Source organism: Ailuropoda melanoleuca, chromosome 7, assembly GCF_002007445.2.
Source record: "Ailuropoda melanoleuca isolate Jingjing chromosome 7, ASM200744v2, whole genome shotgun sequence".
Taxonomy (NCBI): Eukaryota; Metazoa; Chordata; class Mammalia; order Carnivora; family Ursidae; genus Ailuropoda; species Ailuropoda melanoleuca.
This window is the reverse complement of record NC_048224.1, coordinates 78363201-78387961: the sequence shown is the minus strand read 5'-3', so window position 1 is coordinate 78387961 and position 24761 is coordinate 78363201. Positions and strand designations below refer to the sequence as shown.

Genomic DNA, 24761 nt, shown 5'->3' with positions numbered 1-24761 from the left:
AGAATGAAGGCCTGGCCTTCGTTGTCCCTGAAGTCCTTCCAACTGGAGTCCCGGGGTCCTTCTCTCCAGCGTCAGCAGTGCAGGGCCTCGGGTTCTGTGCGCTATGGCTCTGCCCTTCTCTTTCCAGACTGAAGGAAATGCGTTGAGTAGACATTCTGCTGTTCCTTCTCCCAGCCACATAGGGGAGGGAATCCCCACTTATTTTTTCCTAGAAGACAGCACAGCAGAGACAGGACCCTATTACTACACCCATGCCTACTGTCTTTCTCCTGCTAGACGTGACCCTTGTTGGGAAGTTCCCATCTTATCTCCTCTGTAGCCTCAGCCCTAGCACAGTGCCTGGTATAGAACTGGCAAAATGCTGTCAAATGGATGAATGAGAAATCGGGAGGAACCTGTTGGGGGTGGCAAAATCCAGCTCCCCGCTGGGAAGTACGCATAGGCTGATGGCCCTACGGTATTGTGATAATTACTCACAGAAAATACACATCCGTGGATCTGGAGCAAGCAGGAGATGCTTGGGGGTGCTAAGGGCTTGGCGGGTTGATCGAGAGTTTCCATGGGGCCCTTGCCATCCACCATCCTCTTGGCCTCAAGGGAAGGCTGTGGCAGCCACCTTGTGGAGGCTGAAGGAGGGGCAGGATGGGAGGTTTCTTTTTTTCTTTCTTTCTTTCTTTCTCTTTTTCTTTCTTTCTTTCTTTCTTTCTTTCTTTCTTTCTTTCTTCTTCTTTTTCTTTCTTTCTTCTTTCTTTCTTTCTTTCTTTCTTTCTTTCTTTCTTTCTTTTTTAAAGATTTTATTTATTTATTTATTTGACAGAGAGAGAGACAGCCAGCAAGAGAGGGAACATAAGCATGGGGAGAGGGAGAGGGAGAAGCAAGCTTCCCAGTGGAGCACGGAGCCAAATCCAGGGCTCGATCCCAGGACCCTGGGATCAGTCCCTGGGCCAAAGGCAGACATTTAATGACTGAGCCACCCAGGCACCCCCAGGTTGGGTGGTTTCTAAAGAGCCTTTGTCACACTTTCCCTGCATATCTTTTCCGTCAGAATGGGGATCCTGGGGTCTGCTTCCCCACACCGCTTCCTGGGCTCCCCATGAGGGGAGGCTGAAGGATTCTCTCTGCTCGAAGCCTGTGCAGCGGGCTCACAAGGCTGGAGGCTGGGCCCTGCAGGGAAGCTGGCAACTGTGGTCCCAGCCCCACTTTGACGGCAGCTAATGACACCCCCAGGCTCCACCGTTCTCAATTCTCCCGGCGGAAGCAGCAGCGGCCTGGGTGATTCTGATGGTCACGGGCAAACCTTGGGAGATGAATCACGCCCTCATCTCCTGTCTCTCTCAGCTCCATTAGCACCTAATAGCCCCTCACTCAAAGGTCGTGATGCAATGCAAGGACTTGACGGGGCTCCGGAGGAACCCCCACGGGTCAGGGGGATCTCCTCTGCGCAGACGCTTGCCTCTGCAGCTTGGTGTTCAGGCTGTAGCTGCTCTGGAAACGTCTAGTGCTCGCTCGGGGCCTGAGGTGTACCTGGGAGCTTGCTGGAGTCCCAGCGGCCTGTGTGGGCTGCACTGCTAAAGTCACAGCCCCGGTACACCTCAAGGCCCCTGAATACCAATGATCGCAGTGTCATTTGCAATCGTAATTGTCGATTGCGCCCCCGGTAGCCAGAACTGTGCTGCCTTCTCAACTCCTTCACCCAGATTCCGGGAAAGTACAGCTGGTCCCAGAGTGGCGTGCACAAGCACCACGACTGCAGCCTTGTTAGTGGAGACAAAGCTGCAAGTGACCTTAATGTCCAATGGCTCCATAACTGAGACGCAACTTCCATATGGAGCTGTGTCCGACAAGAAGGAAGTGGAGCTGCATGTACTGACATGGAAAGATCTCTAAGACAGGCTCAGGTTTTTTTTAAAGTAGAAGTGTTGGGGCGCCTGGGGGGCTCAGTGGGTGAAGCGTCTGCCTTCGGCTCCGGTCAGGATCCCAGGGTCCTGAGATGGAGTCCTGAGTCGGGTTCCCTGCTCAGTGGAGAGTCCGCCTCTCCCTCTGCCTCTGCTGCTCCCCCTACTTGTGCTCTCTCGCACTTTCTCAAATAAATAAAAAAATCTTAAAAATAAATAAATAAAACTAAAAAATAGAAGTGTTAGTGAGGTGTCATAGCTCACCAAATCTGCAGATCTAAGCCAAGTGTTCTCTAAAGATAGACGTATTATGTAAATACATAGAAAGGGGTCTATCATGAATTACACCAAATCAATAACTATGGGACTTCTCTAGATAAAAATGGACTAAGGAGAGCATGGTCGGGGGGACTTCAGTTTTATCTGTATTGCTTTGAATTTTTTGTTTTTTACGAGGAGAATGTTTATATACAATGAGAATGTATATATTATTTATTCCTAGTAATAAAAAAGCCCTAATAAGCAAAATGCAACAAAGATTCTATTAGGATGCCCAAAATGTCTTTTTATCCTGTATAATGATAGTCCAATCTACCTCACTAGGGTCCAAGGCTTTGGAAGGTGGTATTTTCAAAGTGTAAACTTTGGGTATACAAGCAAGTGCTTATTGCTACTGGGTATATCTTTATGTGTATTTAGAGCCTATTAAAGGACATTTGCACAAAAAGCTTTTAATACTGAATATGTATCTAAAATGTAGATATTTCCCATCTGTGGGACTGCACTAATTGAGAAAGTACATGGTGAGTACTGGTGCCGTGCATGGGGAAATAGGCACATGGATGGTTAGGCATTAATGGGGCTAGAGATAGCATAAGGTGTTTGTGGAATAATCTGGGTGAAGATATCTAGGACATATAGTTAATTTGGGTGCTTGTGTGGAGACTAGGAATCAGTTGGAGGAATTACGGGGTAAGGATGGAGGTGGTTGTCAAAGGGAGGAGAACAAGAAGGAATGAGGATTAAAAATAAATTGAAATAGTGATTTAAAGAATAAAATAAGAATAAAAGGGTCAGCCAGACTTGTGTGATCTACAAACTAGAGTACTAAGACATGAGAAATTGTGTAATTGAAATGATTAAAGCTACAAAGTTTTAGGAGATTGAAATAGAATTTAGCATTGCAGGGCAATATTCTTAAAGCCAAAATGCCTCTGTTATCATAATGTGTGATTAATAAAAGGACATCCAATGTAAAAAAATTCCTTGAAATTCCTTTTCAAGGACTGACAAGTCCCTGCAATACCTGTAAAATGGGAATAAAGGTAGTAATATATATTTACTAATGTAGATATTAATGTATGGGCCAAGTGCCATATAAAAATATCTCATTTAGTCCTCATCAAATCCTTCAAGTTAGTTGACTTCTATCCCCATCCTACAAAGGAAGAAGTGGAGGCTCAGAAAAACTGAGTGGCTTACCTAAGGCCACAGCATTGGTAGGTAAGAGAGCTCTCATAGAAACTCACACCTAGAGAGCTCTCATGGAAACTCACACCTAGAGAGCTCTCATGGAAACTCACACCTAGAGAGCTCTCATGGAAACTCACAGGCTCTTCAAAAACGTTTTTCTTGCCATCCTGTCTGCCTTTGGGGATAATAGTACCTACCTGTCTACCTCAGAGGTTGTCTTCAATTTCAACCTGGAGAATCCTGGGAGCCCAGGAATTTGTCTTTTAAAATGGTACCCTAATGATTCTGATGAAGGTAATCCATGAATTACATACTGGGTAACAGTGTTTTATGTGTTTCGAGGATCTTAAACCATGTCATCCCTACTTAATATAATGGTACTTATTATTATTGATTGCTATGAAACTGTTCTTGGAAGGGACAGGTCAATTTCTATCTCAAACCCTGAATGAACAGCGTGTGTGTGTGTGTGTGTGTGTGTGTGTGTGTGTGTATGTTTGTGTGGCATGTGTTTACTTCATTTGCAGGTGTGCATGGGTTTCGATCTCCTCCTCAGTGACACCAGGCATGGCCAGCGCTCTGGGTAGTAGCCTTACTCATGTGGCTGAATGGCTTTTCTAAGAACCATGTAAGTTACAGGCTTGCTTCCTCCTCATTTCTTAGGCATCAGCAGTAAACGGCTCGGTGTATGTGGCTGGATCCTGTTTTCTCTTTCTTTGTTGCTGATGATCATTACCTTCCCCATCTCTATATGGATGTGCTTGAAGGTAACACCTGGGAAATAAATTGGGCTCTCTCCATGAACTGATGAACCATTAGGACTAAATGCTCTCCCTTAATCTCTTAGATCATTAAGGAATATGAACGTGCTGTTGTATTCCGACTGGGACGCATCCAAGCTGACAAAGCCAGAGGGCCAGGTAGGACACTGTGGCTGTCCCCTGACGAGGATCATGGGCACCTAACATTTAACTGTTGCCACTCAAATTTTCCCCGGCAGCCTCTCTTGAGAAGCAAAGTCACAGGAAGCTGGAGCCCTTGCCTGTCTGTACAATGGAAAGAAAGATGTTCTGTTATGCAAGTGAACAGGAGTGACCACTAGACCACTAGTTGGAGAGGCTGGAAATCCATTCTCTCTGAGAGATCCAGTGAAGGGAGCAAAGCATGGCCTTGTTACATTGGCTGGGCGTCACTTAACTACCAAAACCACTAAAAGAATGACAGAAGGATGAAGGGTGGGTGTAAATGGTCAAGGTAGATAATTAAGTTACTCAGGGAGAGTATTTTGGGAGCTGGTTTTTGATTCTCGCTCTTTGAAAAGAGCTAATGGAAAAGTAAAAGGTAATATCTTCTCCTGACGAGTAGATTAATGGAAATGGAGAGATGGAAGACATCCCATAACTCCTTTAGTCAACTGTGTTTCTTTCCATCGTTTCTCTACCTTAGAATGAAAACTGTTCCAAATTCTTCATGTTATAAGGGGATGGGATTTTGGGGGGTGGAGACTGTTAGATACTAAAATTCTAGAAGTTAGGTATTGATTTAATTCTCATAATTTCTCTTGATGTATATGTAGCTGAACTATATAAAATTGCTAATACTTGTTTTTGATTCTCAAGCACGACAAATTTCATCTGATAAATTCTAATATTTTGAAAGGAGAGGCCATCAAAAATAACATCTCACAAGATACATGAGAAAGAGTGGTTATTTGCAATGTTTCTTTAATAACATTTGTTTTCTGTCCCCTATTATGATGTATTTGAGTAAACACATTCTCTCTCCAACCGGACTATAAGCTCTCTGAGGGGCAAGAGCTTTCTTAATCACTGTGGTACCACATGTGCTCTGCACTTGGCCATGCACTATGGTAGGCATTCAGATATCTATTACATGAAAAAGATAGGGGAAATTTCAAAAGCAGAAGCTTGTTAAAGAGGCTTGGTCGTTTTAAGTAGTGTAATCCTACTTGACTAATTTCATAGAGGGCCTAAGGGAAAGAAGGCAATAATGACTTATTATGGATGTTCTTAAGAGTTCGTCCAAATAGAAGTGTTAGACTCATCCCAACTGAGATATAACAGACTAAGGTTGACCCCTTCCTGGTCATCTTGCTTCTGGTGGGGCCAAGCTTATAAATTAGAGTAAAACTAGATTTGAGAGCAGTGGACTAGCCATAACTTGGAGGGCTCTAGAGAAAAGTGTTTCTCTTTTAAATGAATTTTCCCAGAAGATTTCACCACTAAATGTCCCGGGATACCTACTCTCGTCATACATGTCTCTGGGGCTAATGAGTTACCTCAGAAAGCCATAAGAGCTAGAGGGAAACAAGCCAAATTGCTAATGGAAAACCTCTCCACTTTTGTAAATTGTAAATTATTCTTTAATAATGACAGTATTAATAATAAGTGGTGTCACGTCTTGAGCACGTAATATATACCTGGTACTGTGTTTAGTCCTTTATTTCATAATCGTGTTGGATCATGCTTAATCTTCACTATGATCTTCCAGAGATTAAGGAACTGAAGCTTAGGAAAGTTACGTGAGTGTTCCCAGGTCACAGGCTGGCTAAGTGCAAGGGCTAGGACTTAACCTTCCAGTTTGAGGCACCATAAACTCAACCAGTGACCTGGCACCAAGTAAGGAAGTAAGTTAGGCAGCAGTCCTCACGACAAGTCTCAGGAGAGTTCAGAGACCAAAAGAAAGAAAGCGCCTTAGCAGTGTTTTCTGTTGATGCTACCAGCCCTTTGCAAGGTATGCGACCTACAAACCTCTTTCTTCTTTGAAAACAAAAGCAACAGCACAAAATCTTTTTGGTCAATGGAGATGGATTGGTGTCCACATCTTGCTGACATGCCTTGTGGTTCTAATCCGCGGTAACCCTTGCCGCAGAGGACACTCATCAGGCTAATGTTATAGACCCGTGGGGACGTCGACTGAGTTTTCTCATCCCCATCCTTCCCCGACCCAGCCGCAAACCCAACTACTTCACAGCTCAAAGAGAAGTAAAAGTGTTTATAATTGGGGGATGCCATTATATTTAAACTAGAACGTAGCTCTGGAGAAACAGCAAATGCAGGCACTCTGAAATCTTGAGAAGATTTTAATTCTACTATTTCTTCAGTACTAGTCAAGATGAATGAGAAGGTTGACAAGCATTGATATTTAAGCTAAAAAATCTATTACTTAAATCTTTTGTATGGATTTATTTATTTATTTACTTTATTTATTAAGGACACCAATTTCCAAAATATCCTTTTAAATTAATGTCAAATCCAACACTTGGATAGAAGTAGGTTGAGTGGTTTAAAAATAAAATCTAAAAGTTAAATGTCAAGGATCTTTAGCTCTTTACCACAAGATTTTATTCTAGGGAACCACTTTTCTTTAGTCGTTGACTAGGAGTAGGAACTAATTTCCCCCAAAGCTAGAGATGTACGTATTGAAGATTGTCTGAGAAGCACTTGTAGTCCCATGAAAATAATGTATCCTGTAGTTAGGAGACAATTTGTTGCGGTTCATTTCAACAGGGTAAAATTTTAAGCCGTATTTTCTCTCTCTTAGGTTTGATCCTGGTCCTGCCCTGCATAGATGTGTTTGTCAAAGTTGATCTTCGAACTGTTACTTGCAACATTCCTCCACAAGAGGTAATGCCGGTTAAAGATACGTCTTTAGAAATAAAACTTGTTATCTTCCCCGCTCCACGGACAGTTGCTGTTTTACAGTGTGTTTTCAAACTGTAAGGGACCTGCGTGAGGAGCCCTAGGTGGGTCCTAAAACCGCTGGGCTTTGCTTTTCCCATTGAGAATAAAGCCAAGGGCAAGGGCTGGCTTACTGTAAGACTTGGAATGACTCGGAAGGGAAAGTTCCAGAGAAGAGAGAGTAAAGAAGCGGTTGGCAGAGAAGCTGGGGGTGGAGACCAGCAGCCAAGATGCTTGGAAGAGTCAGTCAGATGAGTCGTTGTATAAAGGAGCTGAATTTAATTTGGTGGTGGGCAGGGTTTGGTTAGGATACTATCCTCGCTGTCACCTTTCCAGAAGATTTTTTAGTAAAATCTCTGTCATTTACTTTTTTTAATGTGTGATTGGATGCAACACAGTGGGTGGGTGTAAGGAAAGAGCACAGAGCCCACCTGCATTTGGATTTCAAATAATTCTTTTCCATTCTTAAAGTACTGTAAATAAATATCCAAGGCCAGTAACAGGGCCACAGAGAAGAGAAACAGAGTTACTAAGAACTAAAACGATTCAGAAAGAGGAAAGAAAATGTGAGTAGGGCCTGCCATGTGGGAGGGCAGAGGTGATGAAAGGATTAGGAGTCGATGTTAATTTTCTTCTCTCTGGTCCAGGAAACTCAGTCAAGACTTCACAGTCACGTCGCAATGTCACTGGTAGGAAGTCCAGAGTCCTTACTGTAGGACTCAGCCTGCATCTTAAGAGATTTGCTTAGCGACCTATCCTGGGCCTTTTCTGGCTCCAGAGCCCACCGTTCCGGATGGGAGAAGGGAGTTGTAGGGTCTTCTCCTGCGGTCCTGCCAGAGAGCTCTCTCTGGCCGCAAAGCGCCTTGCCACGTTATACAGAATGATCAGTGCAGAGCCCCTGTAAACGCAAATAGATTTCTCCTTCTGTGAATCCCGAGCACGGTCTCTGGTGACGGCTATGCTTTCTAAGAAGCACCGCTGTTCATCAAATCTGATAAAAACTGAAAACCAAGAACATTTCAGGTATCAGGGAAACAAGGGTTCCATCTCTGTGTAGAAGGTCGAATTCCACAAAGTCTCTACTTGCCACAATTTAAAATAGAAGTGCTTACGCTCCCCATGGCAAATCAAGAGCCCTGGCCCATGGGGTGCGAGGCTTCCCTAAGATGAAGTTACAGGGACGCGTACAGACTCCGCATGGGTAGGGACTTTGTCACCAACTAGGATGACGCTATACTCCAGCTGGGGCAGAGTGTGGGTGATGCTGGCATGAGCTGTCATTAACGCCATCCTCCTGGGGAGCGGGCTGTTAGTGTCGGTCACTGCGACAGTCGTAATAAACGTGCGGTTCTCCCTGTCCGTGCTCTCCAGATCCTCACCAGGGACTCCGTGACCACTCAGGTGGACGGAGTCGTCTATTACAGAATCTACAGTGCTGTGTCAGCGGTGGCCAATGTCAACGATGTCCACCAAGCCACGTTTCTGCTGGCTCAGACGACTCTAAGAAACGTCTTAGGGACGCAGACCCTGTCCCAAATTTTGGCTGGCCGAGAAGAGATCGCCCACAGCATCCAGGTAATGATGCTTAGAACGAATAGCCTCTGTCTTTAGTTCATTTATTTTAATGATCAGTGATGATCGGATGTCAGTGGTTCACAGAACCCCTTTCACATGCATGCGCGTGCACACACACACACACACACACACACACACACACAGAGCTGCTGTAAACACCAGGCCTCAGTTTGTGGTTTTATTCCTTTACAATCACAAGGTGTAGGTTAAATATCTGAGCAGGAGAAGGGGAGCTGTAGGAATTGCACACCTTATCCATTTTCTTCGGAATTCAAAATACAAGCTAGCATTGTACACGTCAGTCTTTCCTGAAAAGGTTGGCGTTTTTTTTAATCGAGGTTACTCCAGAAGAAGGGCCATCATTTCTCAGACAGCCCGTGTATTTCTGCATTTCAGTGAGCTGTTAGGGCAGGATTCAGCTGCAACATCTCAGGCCTGCCATCCCCGGAAAAGTTGACAGGGTGCTACTGACAGCAGTAATTAGATTGATAACAATAATAATTAGCATATCAATGGGGATGTTGCAGGCAGCATCTCACTGCTCGCACACCCCCATTTATGCACGATTACATTTCCTTGTGGTCCTATATCAATTATCTTTCGATTCTGAGCCTCCCTTCTGCGCGTTAGGAGGGAAATTCAGCTTTGCTCCTTGGCATCTCTTCCAGTGCCCGAGGTGCCACAAAGACCCTAAGGCTTTATGAGACAGTGTCGGTTCTATGTAACTCTCCATATCATTGGTAAGAGCCCCAAGAGTTTGACGACTCAGATGTTTCCCCTACCGCAGTCCGGTCATGGGCTCCTTGGGACGTCTCACGTTCTCCCACACTTCTACAGAAATCGTGGAAAGGCAAGAGATCGCTTGCCATTTGGTAGCAGATCTCTGCCCCTGGCCTTGGAGGGAACTACCCGTCTGATCTCACTCACTCTTTCTCAAGGCATTCTCTTTCACCCCTCCCTCTGCAGGATGACCAGCATGACATCCTCAATGGCCTTAAGTTTTTACAAAGGGCAAGCATATCTTTGATTTTAGGCTGCTGTGCTCTAAAAAAAAAAAAAAAAAAAAAAAAATGCCTGGCTACCTGTTTAAAACTGGCCACAGGGCAGGGGTTAAACAGAGCAAGGCACAGAGTATCTCAAAAAGCACTCAATAATGTTGATTGAGTTATTGTGAGACATTGGTATATCTCTTATGTGTATTATCTCCAAGCCTCATGAAAATCCTGAAAGGAAACCTTTTATAGGTGAGAAAACAAAGAATCAGAGAGGTTAAGGCACTGGCCCAGTGATTCACAGCTGCAAATGGCAGAGCCAGGACAAAATCCAGGAATGTCCGAGAAGCCCCTGCTTTGCTGCCAGCTTGATGTCAGTGACAAAAAAATGTGGGGTATTTGTCCAACTCTAGATGGCTGGCATATGCTTCATTAGGAATAGTTTGGGGGTGAATTCGGATACCTCCTGAAAGATCTGTCAGGTTCTGCTTCTGAATGCTTCCCGGGATTCCCTTCAATTCCTGGGAGTGATCAGTAAGAACTCCTTTTCCTTTCCCCACTTGTCTCACTGCAAATGCTGTGAATACAAAAGGAGAAAAAGAAGAATTTATCTTGCAGATAGAAAGCACATCAGAAACTTACATCCCCTGTCTTCTGACCAATGCCTTTTCTTTTGATTTGGAAACAGACCTTACTTGATGATGCCACCGAGCTCTGGGGGATCCGGGTGGCCCGAGTGGAGATCAAAGATGTCCGGATCCCGGTGCAGCTACAGCGGTCCATGGCAGCGGAGGCCGAGGCCACCCGGGAAGCCAGGGCCAGGGTAAGGGCTATTCCGTCCACACTGGAGGGCAAGATGCCTAGCTTTGGCGCACATAAGGATAGACCTGGAATGGAAGATCAGACCTTCTCAGTGATTTTGATAAGGGAAGGGTTTCTTTTTCTTTTTTTTTTTTTTTTTAAGATTTTATTTATTTGACAGAGAGAAACAGCCAGTGAGAGAGGGAACACAGCAGGGGAGTGGGAGAGGAAGAAGCAGGCTCATAGCGGAAGAGCCTGATGTGGGACTCATCCCGTAACGCCGGGATCACGCCCTGAGCCGAAGGCAGACACTTAATGACTGCGCTACCCAGGCGCCCCAAGGGAAGGGTTTCTTTTTCACAGTTTTTACTGAGAATTTTCTCCTGAATTAAAAGGTAATGGGGCACCTTAATGTACCTCGAGTAAGCTGGGCAGCAGGTCTTGGGACGGGGGTGCTCAGCCCCATGCTCTGTGGCTTAGCAAGGTGGGTCCCAGGTCTGGCTGCATTTCAGTCCCCCAGAGAGAACTCAACACAGCAAACACTCAACCTCCCCTCACCTCACCCCACCCTCAGTGAAGCCGAGTCTCCCATGGCTCAGGAATCTGCATTTTTATAAAGCTAGTAATTCTGCTTTTTTTTAAAAAAAGAATTATCGGACAGACAGTGCTAGATTAGTTTCAGGTGTACGACGCATTGATCCCACAAGCCTATACGTGGCTCAGGGTTCATGGCAATGGCGAGGTCACCTTCTCAAAGCTGGAGATCCGGAGGTACCCGACCCGGTGCCTGTCTTTTGAGCATTACTGTTAAGTGTGGTAAGCGTGCTGGATTGAAAGTGAGTGGTGGTGGTGATTAAACCCAGTCCAGGTGAGAGTTACAAACTGTAAGCACACCGTGGCTCGGCTCGAATGCTCTGGAGTCTGTTGTACCTGCAGCCTTCACGTCTGCGGGGATGGGTTTCCTGGAGTATCAGAAACCAACAAGGATGAGAAGCCTTTCGTGTACCCTCCTCAGAATCTTCCTCGAGAACCAATGCGTTTTCCTCTGCCCTCCTTCCTTCCCCATCTCTGGTTTATCTGAGAAGCTCCAGCAGCTTCTCGGCAGTGAACGTGGAGGGCGCTTTGGCATAGAGGCAGTGAGCACGGCTCACCCACGGCTGGGGCAACTGAGTTGCCAACCTGTCCTGGGCAGGAGAGAAGTTGAAGGCGAGCCAGCACTTAAGAGAACCTTCCCATGGGTGTTCTCACACTGCACTGCTGGCAATCTAGAGCAGAGAGCACTTCGAACGGTCCTTACATAGTAAGAATGAGGCTAAACTGGTAACAGAACAAAAGGAAAACATTTCCTAGGATAAGTAAGAACAACAGAGAGAAGCCAGGCGGAGGCCTTGAATGTCAAACTTCTCTGAAAGCTAACGCAGGGGATGGGGCGTCTCCCGGGTGATCACCAGCCTTACTCGGGGGAAACGCCCAGGATTTGTTTCGGTTAAAGATGGTGCTTTTATTTTGTTTGCAACGGAAATCTAGGGACTCATAATTTGCAAAGTATCTCCTCTGCTTCCTGCAACCTCCTCAAATTCCCCTAATCACATTAGCATGTGAAATTCTCACCCTCCCGAAGCAGTAACTCATGCAAACCGGTGCGGCAAAGTGGGGGCTGGCAGACAGGCATTGGGACACAGCCAGATAAAGAAAGCCCTAGTCACGGTTGTAAACTTTTCTTTCTGAGCTCTTTTATTTCTGCCGTTTTAGGTCCTTGCAGCAGAAGGAGAAATGAATGCTTCCAAGTCTCTGAAGTCAGCCTCCATGGTGCTGGCCGAGTCCCCCATAGCCCTGCAGCTGCGTTACCTGCAAACGCTAACCACCGTGGCCACGGAGAAGAATTCCACCATCGTGTTTCCTCTGCCCATGAATATCCTGGAGGGCATTGGTGGTGTCAGCTACAATAACCACGGCAAGGTTCAGAACAGAGCCTGAGGTCCTCCTGCTGCCGTCAGCCATTGCTTGGGGAGCTATGTCTCTTTCTCAGAACCCAGCAGTTAGAAGTGCTGAGAATTGCAGCTAGAATAGTATTAGCAGGGAAATGCCATAGAGGCTCCAAAAAAAAAAAAAAAAAAAAAAAAAAAGAGGGCTGTGTACTATTTTTATTATTCAAGAGCATACACGACTTTGCTTTATGCTTATTAGTCGGTTAGCAGGTGTTCCTGACTTAAGGCAGGAACTTTCTTGCAGTAGGGGGAGGAAATCTTTGGGTGACCATGACTAAGATTTCAGCATTATTTTTGATTGGTTTTAAGAAGCTTTCTAGATAATTTATAAAGTAACATAGGCCTTCTATTTATACTAGATATTTGCTTTTTATAATTCCCAAGTAACTATATACTAAATCTCCAATAATTGCAACAACCCCCCACCCCCATGTGAAATTCTCATTGATTTTAATTGAAAGGCCAAAGAGGCACCCAGGCTGCAGGCTGCAAACTCATCACCAATCCCCAGGGCAGACAGCACCCAGCTTTCTTGCTGCCCCGCCCCCCTGCCTGGAGGGGTGGCCAGTGCTCAGCCTCCCCGGCACCTTTGTCAGCAGCTGGGACAGGGCACAGCGCTTACAGGTGAGAATGATGCTTCTAACAGGTTCTGTTGGTTGGAATCACTGGGGAACATCATCCTGTGGACTTCATGCTTTCACCCCGTTATTAGTCCTAAGAGCTACCAGTGGTCAAGAATTGTTTGTAAACGCAATTCACCCCCTCCAAAAAAACCCTGAACTGTTCAAAATAAAGAAGCCATAGACTAGAATATAGATGTGATGTATTTTAAAAATTGCTTTGTCAGAGATTTTTTTTGTTGCCATGGTACAATTTTCTCTTCAGTTCTATTTTGAGCAAAGGGCTAGGATCTTTTGTTACCACTTATTGAATGTCTGCTCTGTGTTAACCCTGTGCTCAGCCCTTTATGGATGCCAAGAAGTGTCTTTATTTTGCAGAGGATAAAGCGATGTCAAGATGTTGAAAAACTTGCCCAAGACCCTGCAGCTAGTTTTGGGTTAGGATTTAAAACTAGGTCTGACTCCAAAGTCCTTGCTCTTAAACATCGTGGAGGTTTACTTGGGGCAGATGGGAGGGGGCGGGGATAGAGCCCTCCCATTCCCTATTTGCCTTTCAGGTTCTGAAAGTGCAGGGGCCACTATCATTCTTCACTGTGTCCAGGACCGTGAGGGCATGCACACACATGTGCACACACGCCCCACCCATGTCACGCTCCTTTTCACGCTGCACACGTACTTCCTATATAACCCCCACCCTCACATTCCCCCCCACACGCCCAGCTTTGCTCAATCCCTCCATATGCTCCCCTCACACACAGCTCCTGTCAACGCATAGACATGAGCTGCACATAAATGTAAAATAGGGATCGCATTCTGCCTTTGGTTTTGTAACCTGCTTTTTTTCATGAAACCGTATCATACTTGATAGGAACTCTGGACAATTCACGGTTAATACAGTTTTTAGTAGATTCTACTGACTCCATAACTAGCACTCATTTCAACTCACTGGGTTCGTATTTTTTCCTTATAAGCTAAATACTTGCATGTTAATAAGAACTGCGAACAGAAACCTAGCACAGCTCACGCACGCCCGCTAGCATCTGACTCCATGACGTCACACCATGTAGCCGCTTAGCCAGGGACAGGGACCATAGCCCGATGAACAGGGAGTGGTGCAGAGACTGACCACACGCTTGGAGACCCGTGGCACTGAGGGTCACCTGAGGGGGGAGGCCCTACTTGCACAAGGACACTTTGTGAGCGTACTTCCTACCTTGTTCCAGAAACCCACACTTACTACTTCTTTCGGTTTCCATGATTGCACTGAGAATGCAAATCTCTCCTGTCAACGGTACGGTATGGGGAACTCTGAACTAGTGCTTCTCCCTGACGGTCCTGGTTCTCTCATTCACTAGAAGCTCTTTTTGAAACGCAGAGCCCACTGGCATTCCCCTGGAGCCATCCCCCCAGGGTGGGAATGCGGGTGTGAGAGCTGTGTCAGAATCTCCGGGGCTGTACAGATGTGGTTTTTTGTTTGTGTCTGTGTATTTTTTTAAACTGAGTTTTCCATTTTTTTTAAAAGATTTAATTTTTTTATTTGAGAGAGCGCATGAGTGGGGGGAGGGGCAGAGGGAGAGGGAGAAGCAGACTCCCCACTAAGCAGGGAGCCCGACAAGGGGCTCCATCCGAAGACCCTGGGATCATGACCTGAGGGGAAGGCAGACGCTTAACTGACTGAGCCAGCCAGGGGCCCTGGGCAGATGTGGTTTGAAAGCTCTCTGCGAGATCAAATTTCCCCATCCCTCCTGCATTAAGCCTCATTCATTCTTCAGCATTGCGATAGGACATTTATTCTATCAGTTACTGAGGGCTGACTAGTCTCCTTTGAAGGGAAGTATTTTGGGGACAAATGGCGTAGAAGAATCAGGGAAGGTCACAGCTCTCCTGAAATGTGACCATCAAAGGCAGTATTCAAAATACAGTCAGCCCCGCTCCCAGAGTTAGGGTGAGGTCTGATTTTCTTCTGGGAGAAGGGAGCTGGAAGGGAGGGCAGGGCCCGCAGAGAAAATAGCAGATAACCTCTTGGAGGGACACAAGCATCCGAGCTGTTTCGATGCAGGCCTGGATCACGGTCGTCCCCAAGAAGATTTAAGCCAGCACAGATGACCCCTGCAGGTGCTTTTCCTGTTTTAACAGCAGGTCTGGTGTGGCATTGATTGGAGCGCTCAGGCAGGGTCTGAAGTCCGCAGCTGCCCCAGGCTTTGCCGTTTACAGCGGGGCCAATACAACGGTATTGCACACACTGGTCCGTGGGTGTATTTGGAACAGGGATCCCTAGAGAGGTGATCTCTTTCCAGTCTTAAATGGGATATGGGAGGGGAAGGGCAAGATCCCCCTCTGCTCTTGCTGTAATCACCCCTCCCCCCAGACCTAATCAGCTTCCCAGCATCCCAGCCTCTCCCTCTCTCTCAGCCTGCCTTCCCCACAATCCCTTGATACCAGAATAGGTAGGCTTTTACCCCTTTCTCTTCCTGTCAGGACTTCCCTTACACAATACTCTAACACCAAACTTGACTCTGGTTTTGAGAGTCTTTGTTCTTACTGCTCTGATTTTGGGTGTAATTGAATACCCTGGAGTCCAGATAAAAGATCCTGGCCCTTCTTCTGGAGTTTACTTTAACTGTGCCCCTAAGACAGATTTGAAACAGGCTAGCCAATTCCTAGAGATTTGTCCCTTTTATAGGCAAACCAAGCAATCCAGACCCTCTACCCCCAACTGCCTTCTTTTTCTGCCTCTCACTCCACTATCTCTCCATCTGCCCAACCCCCCAAGGGCCGGGTACCACACAACTAGGGACAGCCCAAGCCCTAGACCCCACTGAAATGACTCAAATTGGCTAAACCTCAATCCGCTTATCCTGCCTTCACTGTTTCTGCCCATGGAAACTACAAGAAAGGCTCTTGCCCACACTTTCTCTTGTGCCCTCTGCCTCATGACTGACCCTGGTGTTGCCCTGGGTGGGGCCCCTTTGGTGTAATGTGCCAGCTCCCTGTGGAATCTGTGAGTATACCAAGCTTTCTTTTCGACGGCAATTGTTTCTTGATCCTTTGGCCTTGTCATAGCTGAATGATAAAACTTACATTTAAAAAACACCAGTCATGAACCTGGGGTTCTCATCTCCATAGAGAAAGCTCTTCTCTCTAATTTATCTATACAGAACAGACACCTGCTGATTTTTTTTAAAGATTTATTTATTTAATTAATTAATTTGAGAGAGGGAGAATGAGGAGAGGGGCAGAAGGAGAGGGAGAGAAAGACTCTCCAGCAGACCCCATGCTGAGTGAGAAGCCTGATGTGGGGCTCGATCTCATGATCCCGAGATCAGGACCCAAGCCGAAACCAAGAGTTGGACGCTCCATCGATTGAGCCACCCAGGCTCCTCAGGGCAGACATCTGTTTTCATGTGCATAAAGTGTCTCTGAAAATAATATACTGTGCAGGTCATACCCACAAAGAATCGTATGTCTGTAAATTATAAACAAAACTTCTTTGATTCGGCCACTGCCCTTGAGGCCTTCTCGGATGACACTTGAGTATCACCAAGGCCTCTTGATTTCGTGGTCCCTTTAGAATTCAAGCCAAGTGGTGGTGAGGTGTGCGGGGGTGGTGAGGCTCCTGTCCTCACCAGAAGGGGCAGAACCGTGTCAGGCCATAGTCACTGTGTGCTGTAATGCAGCCTACGGGTTTCGAACTCACCGTCTTCTGAATGGTTTCAACTCTGAGGAAAGCCTGGGAAAGTATTTGTACCTCTTTGTGCAGACGCCCTTCTCCAATGTTCTCCCCCCCGTGAGTACATTGCCTCATGTCTGACCTGCCTCAACTTCCCTTGGGTATAATCTTACTCTGTCCGATAACCTTCTCTACCACCTTTAACCACTTTGCAATTAGTCACATTTAAATTTCTAGGATGAGATCTTAGCATCTTGAAATGCTTTGCAGTCTGCTGGGAGGATTTTCAAAAACTGCTATCAGTCTTCCTCTGTAGCAGTTTCCTGGCTTGGCCGCTCGGTAGGGGGGAGTCAGGACTGTGTGGGCTCAGATGGGCCCAACTCTGCTCCTGGTGATTCCCCCCCACCCCAAGTCAGGTCTACCTTCACTCATTCTGGTTTGTGGAATTTTCTCTTAAATTGGGTGCCTCTAGGGTGACTGTGACTTTTTGGCAGGGAGATCTTCTCTCCCAGTCAATACCTAGGTGTGGCTGGATCATGAATCTTGGCTTCCTTGGTCCCCTTCCCTAACTTCCTGAAGGCCAGTAGCTTTCTCCGTAGCAGCTTGGAAATTTCCTAGCACACAGGCTTTTTTTCTTTTCTTCTATAGTGAAAATGGATTGAGCCCCTCATTTCTGTAGCTCATCCCAGATTTTCTGCTCTGACACGGCCATTTCTTCCCCCAGCCCTCCACTCTACCTTCTCTTGTGTATTTAGCCCTTTTCTTGGGATTATCCTTCAATAGCTATAAGAGGCTGCGCTTGGATTTCCTTCTGGTATCAAATAGTGGTGACCACCTATTAAAAATCTGACCGTATAATAAGTCAAATGATTACTGACTTGAGTGAAGTTTGCATAAAGACAACTGGTCTGCCTTGTCTGGGAAGCTCCCCAGCAATGGATCCGATCAGTTAATTCATCCTCATTAGTGCAGCCGGGCAGGGTTTTATACCTGTAGTGGGGTCTAGACACCCTGCTCCCTGAGACAGAGTTACTCACCTAAATATATGGTTTCTTCTGGGTATAGACGTTGCCCCCGGCAGGCCTCCGGCTGCGATGGCACCTGCTACAACCGGAGAGTAAGCACTAAGATCCTGCAGGTAGATTCTGGCAAGGAGCCACAGTATTTTGCCACTGGCATCAGAGAGGTACTGGGAGCACAGGGCCCATTCTGGAAGCCTGCAGGCGCTCAGGCTTCAGGCCCAGAATGGAAACAACAGACACTCATTGCAGACTACAGGAACTCTTGGATTTTAGTGTAAATAAAAGTTACTGAATGAACCACAATAACTTGACTGTGTTAACACATTTATGTTTATATGGGCTTTATTTATATCAAACGTGATATATTTCGAAGGAAAACAGTGGTAGTTATGCAACACAAGTGGCAGTAAGAATTATTTTAGACATGGGTGGAAGACTGAATGGCTCCAAATTATTGGCATAATTGGTTTCCCAGGGATAAGCTTCAATATTCAGCAAACATGGAGTACCCCAGTAAATAAACAACAACAACAAAAACTAGACCCTGTTCATTTTTGAAGAATTCCCATGGGAAAATCACAAAGGCCATTAAGCTTTGCGGATAATTCCATTACACACGGATACGTCACTCAGTGGCTAGATAAATATAAATTTACTGAGTGTTTTGGAGGGCTTTGGGGAAGGAAGCAGGCACTTAATACAAACACACAACTCCTTGTCCAGGCTGAAGTTTTCTTTTAGAGACAAATGGGCTTAAAAAATACCTTGCCAAAAACTTGAATTCCTGAAACCACAGAAAGAGACTTGGCTTTGTACTTCTTTTTGTAATGTGCTTAATTTGGGCCCTTACAGAAATTATCTTTTATTCTTACCAGTAATTGCTTTTCTGTATCTTAAGTGATTTGTATTAGAATGCTATTATTGTTAGTTCTTAAAAATTCACATTTCTCTCTTTTCTTTCTTCTTTTCTTAGGCACAGTACTGACAATTCTTATAAGAAGGGATGATCCAAACATTGGAAAAATAAATATCTATATTAGAGATTCACTTCAAGTATTCAAGGAATCACACAATCACCATAGACAACATCTGGCTAATAGTGAAAGGAACATTGTGCATTTAATGATTACAATTTAAAACCCTTCAATGCTGTTAACATTTTACCAGTTTTTGGGCTTTTTTTTGCCATTTATTTCATTGCAAAGTATTCAATCATGCAAAACAACTTCATATATGTGATCTCTGGCCTTTTATTTTTGCTCAATTAAACCCTTTAAGGGATTTTTGTGTGTGTGTAGCTTAAATGTCAGTGTTGAACCTTCACTGAGAGAAAAACAAAGCACAGATTGTCATCACATTATTCAATATGATGTTTTTGATCTTTTGAAGGGAGTTCTTTCCATCATCCAAAAGCCTTAACATTTTATAAAGAGGGACATTGCACAAATGCTGGGCTCACTTACTAGCTTTCAGATGAATGAAAATGCTAATTACCTAGTGAAAATGGCAATGGTTTCCAAACTAAAAGGGAAGCATTACTGGAAGGATGATAAACAAATCCCAGAGGAAGAAAAAAAGCTGGTCTGTATGGAAAAGGAACCAAGGAAGGAAGAAAGGAAGGGAGGGAGGAAGGAAGGAAAGTAGGAGGAGATGTCGTTGCTACAGCAGGGTTTTGGTTTTGGTTTTTTCTTCTGGATGTTGTTGCTCTTAAGTAAAACACAATACTGAAAAACAAAAACGTACACACAAACAGATATTAGGAAAAGGTAACTGATGTACTTGAAAGATAGGGAAGAGAGCAAAACTGTTTACAAGTCTGCCAATTCAATATTCTGATTTGTTTTCCCAATAAAATTAAATTCGAGAGAGGCTCACATTTAGTATAGCTTGTTGTATCAACTTCAGTTCAAGAGAGAACCAGCTTTCTTTTATCTAAAAAGTTTCTGTATAATTTTTCTGGTGTAAACTTTAGAAAAATATCAAGCACTTCTATTTTAGAATCTCTTATTAAAAGCAAAATAACTACCAACATTTCAGTCTTTCGTTCTTAACATCAAAGGATACGGCAACAAAGAGAAATAGACAGGGAAACTTTGAACCTATGGATAGTATTTTCTGAAAACTTTTATGTCATCACCAGGCAACACTGGAATGAATTCTAAAAAAATCTTAAGGAAACATAGTAACCTTAGAACTAATGTCAAAGAAAATCCCACGATAGTGTGTTTACACAAATGACCACTCTGTTGGCCTTCTTGAAAATCTCCGTATGTACCATTTCAGTTAAAACTCTATTTAGGGTCATCTTTTTCTAGAAACGAGGTCTTTGGTTGTTTTGGAGGGCTTGTATGCACACCAAATCCCTTTTATATGCACACGTGCCTGTGTGTGTGTGCCAGATAATAGTATTCCTAGTTCTCTGCAAATTACACATTTCTAAGCCATGGCCATCGAACTGATTGAACACTTGAGCCCTATTCATCATTTGCCCTACAGTTAGTAAAGACGCATGTCTTCTTCCTTTTGTTATTGCTCTCCTGGCTAGAAGAAAGAGTTTCAAAGAATCATAGCTTCCTTCTTTTCAAATGAACACAATGAAGTAAATTTCAAATTTGTAAAACACTTGCATCTTTAAAGAGTTTTTTCTTTTTCTTTTAAAGGACTAACTTGGTTTCCAAGTCAAAACTAAGTAGATATTTTCAAAATGGTAGCAGAAATCAAAATTTCCAACTTTAAAAATCTAAATGTCATTACATTTTTACTGTTATTGCTACTTTATCGTTTCTCAGTCTAGGACTATTTAAGCCTTAGCACCAATTTGTACGAGGGGAGACTCCGCGATTTTTGCACAGGTCCGTTTCTATTTTTTAAAGTTGACCTTGGAGTTGGTACCCTGGAAAAGACTTAAGAGGTATGATGACTTGATCAAGAAGTTGTTTGCCGCTTACAGAACTAAATCCCTTCATATTGAGACTAGAGGAGGTCCTTCATATCACAAATGCTATGCAGTAGCGCGGCAGAGGAATTCTAGTTGACCTTTACTCATACCGTTCGAACACTGTGGGTGTCGTGGGAGGGTGCATGTCAGGAGGTTTGGGGATGTTAATGGATGGGAATAAGAATTTATGTGCTATATCCCATTCTTGGAATGAAGTGGGCCGGTCCTCCATTAAGAGGAACAGAATATGCAGGGCTACCCATATCCCTGCAATGAACCCTTTGTGTAGATTTGTGAAGAGCAATTCCACTAAATTATTGATCTGAAATATTTTGCCTTAGATCTGTGATCACAATGATCCGATCTGTGATCACAATGATCCATAATGTGGGGTTCTTCTAGATGAAAAGGAGTAGACTCCACTGTCAGCGCTCTGGAGAGATTTTTAAGTTGTGGTTCACAGACATGCCTGGCTTGTTCTTGGTCCAGTGGAGAATCCCTCTAGTCTAAAGGAAGAGCCACATTGGATTGTAACCAGCCTGGACCCAGGGAGGACAGCTTGATTTCTATGCAATCTCTCAAAGTGGCTAATCCTAGGTGAGCACTGAGTAAATGTTAACAGAGGGAATGAATTGGAATAAATAAAACGATCACTAAAACATAATTATGTATTGTAATGCTTCATAGTTCATATGCTAGGAGAGCCGCTAAGTCTTCATAAATATTTTTGTGCTTTGGATTTACTATGCAATACAATTTCAATTATATAGTTTTAATTAGGGTCAGAAGCTACCGGGTACCTAAGGAGTTATTATAGCTTATATCCTATTGTCTATGGGAAGTTATTTTATGTAATTGTTCTGATAATACCAGCATAATTCTCTAAAAGCAAAATATTGGAAAAAAGGGTCTGTTTTATTGAAAAATAAAGCATTTTTGCTGGTTCTTTTTTTTTCATTAAAAAGAGTTTTTTATGATTAATGTATATAAAATCACACATTAAGTAAATAGATATAAAGAAAATGATGCCGAAATACAAGCTTATACTTAAGAAAGCAATATCTGCCTATTTCCCACAGACTCTATTTTTCAAGGAGAGGAAGGAAAGAAAGAAGAGAGAAAGGGAGAGAAAGAGAGAAGGCATGGGCAAAGAAGAAGAAACTTTTCTTCGTTAGGAAAGGATAGACATGTTCTATATTTTATAAGCCCTCCAATTCATATATGGCAGTCTCATTAGAAAAACTAATTGTAGAGTAAAATTTGGTATCAAACCAGTGTGGCCCAAAGGCTCAAAACAGATTTGTTGTAATGATGCTTCACTGATTACTATATTCAGTGACTGAGAAGCTCTAGATTGCACGAGGGTCAAGCTCTGGGCCATCCAAACTCCTAAAGGAACAAAGTCAATTGCGAGTGCTTCTAACAGTCTAAGTGAATTGAATCCAGTGCTAAGTCATGAAAAGTCACAGACCGTTTGAAGCTGTTTAACTCATGCTCATTCCTGACAAGTTATGAGGTCGCTACAGAAGTAACTAAGCGTCTGCTAGAAGGCAAAGCAGAAGACAAGGGGATAATTATGAAAGCATTCGTGTTTATTTAACAAATGAACTCCTGGGCTAGACAGTACTTCATGTAAGTCCTTTGGGGGACCTTGGAGTTATAGGTGATATCTGTAAATTCCCCAATGGAAGGAGACTCCAGTCTACCATATTCTTTGAAAGACTCTGAATGTGAAGTGCAGAGCTGCCCAAAAGAAGAGAGGCGAGAATTAGACATTTTTCATCTCTCTCTCAGCCCAATTTAGATTCCTTTTCCCAGTAAAGAGATGGCTGGTGCCCACAGACACCGGATGAGATCCATTGTCCTAGGCTGTCCAGTGTGGCCAGGCTATGGACGCAAGTGAAAAGATTCCAGGCAACACTTGAGGTTCGTTAGCCCGTAAGTACCGTTCTTCTCCTCCTGACCCTAAATTTGCTTGAAATACATTCACTAGCTTTTTGGTCATTAGACTACTGACATTTTCCTTCCCTTTCCAACTGAAATTTCTGCCATTTGGTGAGAGTGCATTTTTTTCACAAAGGCTATGGGAGGCTTGCCAAGCAAGCTCACTAAGTTTCTTGTTAGCACTGTAAGAAGTGTTACACATTATATTTTCAGATACTGAGAGGGACCTCGCTGCATCAGCTCCCTGAACTGGAGATGTCAAAGAACGCTGCTCTCCTCCTGGATCAAAGAAGACGGCACCTCCAAGGCCATCTCTGGAATCACAGTGACAGAGATTCCCATTTTTAGACCAGATGCCGACTAGAAAGTTCATAAAATGTCCTACGGCCAATTTAAATTCTGGACATTGTTGTGTGATTATGCTACTCTGAGGGTTAACCTCATGTATCATCCGTCAGAATGTTCTTTAATTCCATAAAGTATGTAGAAGAGGCACTTTGGTTAAACACATTATATTAATAAATACCACTTTCTCCCTCCACCACCTGTAATGATATTTTTCATTATCATTTATGGGTTCAATACTGCAAATATCTAGGCTCAGTTCTTAGAGAACATTGTCTTATAAATGTGAATCTAACTGTATAGCATTTCTTCTTCACCATCAAAACTCCACCAACCCTCTCATTTCCCACAAATGTTGAGCACCAATAAGGTATATTATTATGCGAGAACTTGACTACTTCTCACTATATAACAGGAAAGTCTTTCTTCGACAAGCTCTTCTAGACTTAACATATTCTTTGGTTTAATTTAAAGTTAAATAAGCAAATAAAACAAGGAGGCTCTGACGAGGATGAGAAACAACTCAAATCCAACCTAGTGAGTTCCTTCCCTCTACCTTTCCTTCCATTCCCTCCCGTGCAGTAGAAAAGGTGAATTATGGGTTGAGCCACCCCTGGTCGCAATTCCATGCTGTCTTCACCTATGAGAAAACTTGTCATAATCAACAGTGTGTTTATCATTCTTGCACACTACACATTAAAACCTTTCTAGTAACAAACTGTTATACAATGAATAAGCAATGTGATAATTGCACCTTCCAGATTCATACTCATACAGCAACAATAAACTCCTCTTAAACTTCTGAGAGAGTCTGCAGCACCTTTGAATAGATTTGTCTCCAGTGTGTAGAGAAAATGCCTAAAATGAGAAGTCCATTCCTGGCCGTCCATGGATGGCTGTGTGTACACGTGAATACATGGTTGTACCTCCCGGGCCAGAGGAAAGACGTGGCCTGTGGTCTGAAATTGTTCTCTGATGCATGAAAGAGTAGACAGAATTCAAATCCAAGTTCATCAGTACAGTCAGGTCCTCTGAGCAGCTTCGTAACCGAAGTCCCCAATTCTCCGCCACTGACAGAAGCATTTGGGTTCCTACCGTCTTTCTGAGGCCCTTGGAGGCAAAGGCTCAATTCCACCTGTGCTCCTCAAACCTCTGAGCTGTCGCTGTGATGGCTCTGCGGGGGCATCATGGGCTTGCTGCTGCCGGAGCCCTTCAGAGCGCCCTTCCTCCTGGTGCCCTTCTGGCTCCTGCACAGCATCGCTGTGATGGCGGCAAGGCAGACGGTGAGTAAGGCCACCGCGACGCCTCCAACCACGGTGACCAGGCTGACTTCGGAGCTGGGCCGGTTGAGCTCGCGGGGCAGGACGCCGTCGGGAGGAACTCGCCCCTGGGGGACCTGCTTCCTGTGGGTGCGGTCCAGGGCAATGTGCTGGATATTTGTTCCCCGGTTGTTGTCAGCCCCAATTTCCCACGCCAGAGGGGGCGGGCTCCTGACCTCCCTCCTCTTCCGGGCCTGGTTCACCGCCTGCGGCTTCCCTGCACTCACTAAAGAGTGGTGCTGGTACTCGGTGCTTCTTTTGCCGATGCCTCGATTGGCGTTGTCTTTTGATCTTACTGTGTAGATCGTGTGTATGTACCATTCCCGGCCCAGGGCAACCTAGAAAACACAACTCTCTTTGTTAGAAAATTAAATACCACACCAGCCTGATTCGTGACTCCTGCAAGAGAAAATAATGGCAGAGACAATAACTGATCATTTACTTTAGTCTGCAGAATTAATATACTACATATTTTTGC

General features: G+C 44.4%; 2 protein-coding genes across 2 annotated transcripts in view; one reads left to right on the top strand and one right to left on the bottom strand.

Annotated features, from left to right (window-relative positions):
• The first annotated feature begins 1611 nt into the window (after positions 1–1611).
• STOML3 (stomatin like 3) lies at positions 1612–13044 on the top strand. The gene is made up of 8 exons (XM_011235405.3): positions 1612–1863; positions 2656–2698; positions 4008–4135; positions 4216–4288; positions 6933–7015; positions 8441–8644; positions 10325–10459; positions 12190–13044. The coding sequence occupies exons 1-8, from the start codon at positions 1612–1614 to the stop codon at positions 12412–12414; spliced, it is 1143 nt and encodes a 380-aa protein (XP_011233707.2). The 3' UTR covers positions 12415–13044.
• Positions 13045–18831: 5787 nt separating this feature from the next.
• FREM2 (FRAS1 related extracellular matrix 2) overlaps positions 18832–24761 on the bottom strand; it is a 164861-nt gene continuing 158931 nt past the window's right edge. The window contains exon 26 of the mRNA XM_034665086.1: positions 18832–24621. Coding sequence (XP_034520977.1) covers positions 24109–24621 — 513 coding nt within the window. The 3' untranslated portion in view covers positions 18832–24108. The remainder of the gene's footprint in view (positions 24622–24761) is intronic.

What these genes read in the sequence shown, in the direction of transcription:
- STOML3 (XM_011235405.3), top strand. Translation starts at nt 1,612, where the DNA reads ATGATCGCAGTGTCATTTGCAATCGTAATTGTCGATTGCGCCCCCGGT. An exon ending in TGACAAAGCCAGAGGGCCAG is followed by an intron (nt 4,289 to 6,932) that starts GTAGGACACTGT and finishes TCTCTCTCTTAG; the next exon opens with GTTTGATCCTGGTCCTGCCC. An exon ending in CCCGGGAAGCCAGGGCCAGG is followed by an intron (nt 10,460 to 12,189) that starts GTAAGGGCTATT and finishes CTGCCGTTTTAG; the next exon opens with GTCCTTGCAGCAGAAGGAGA.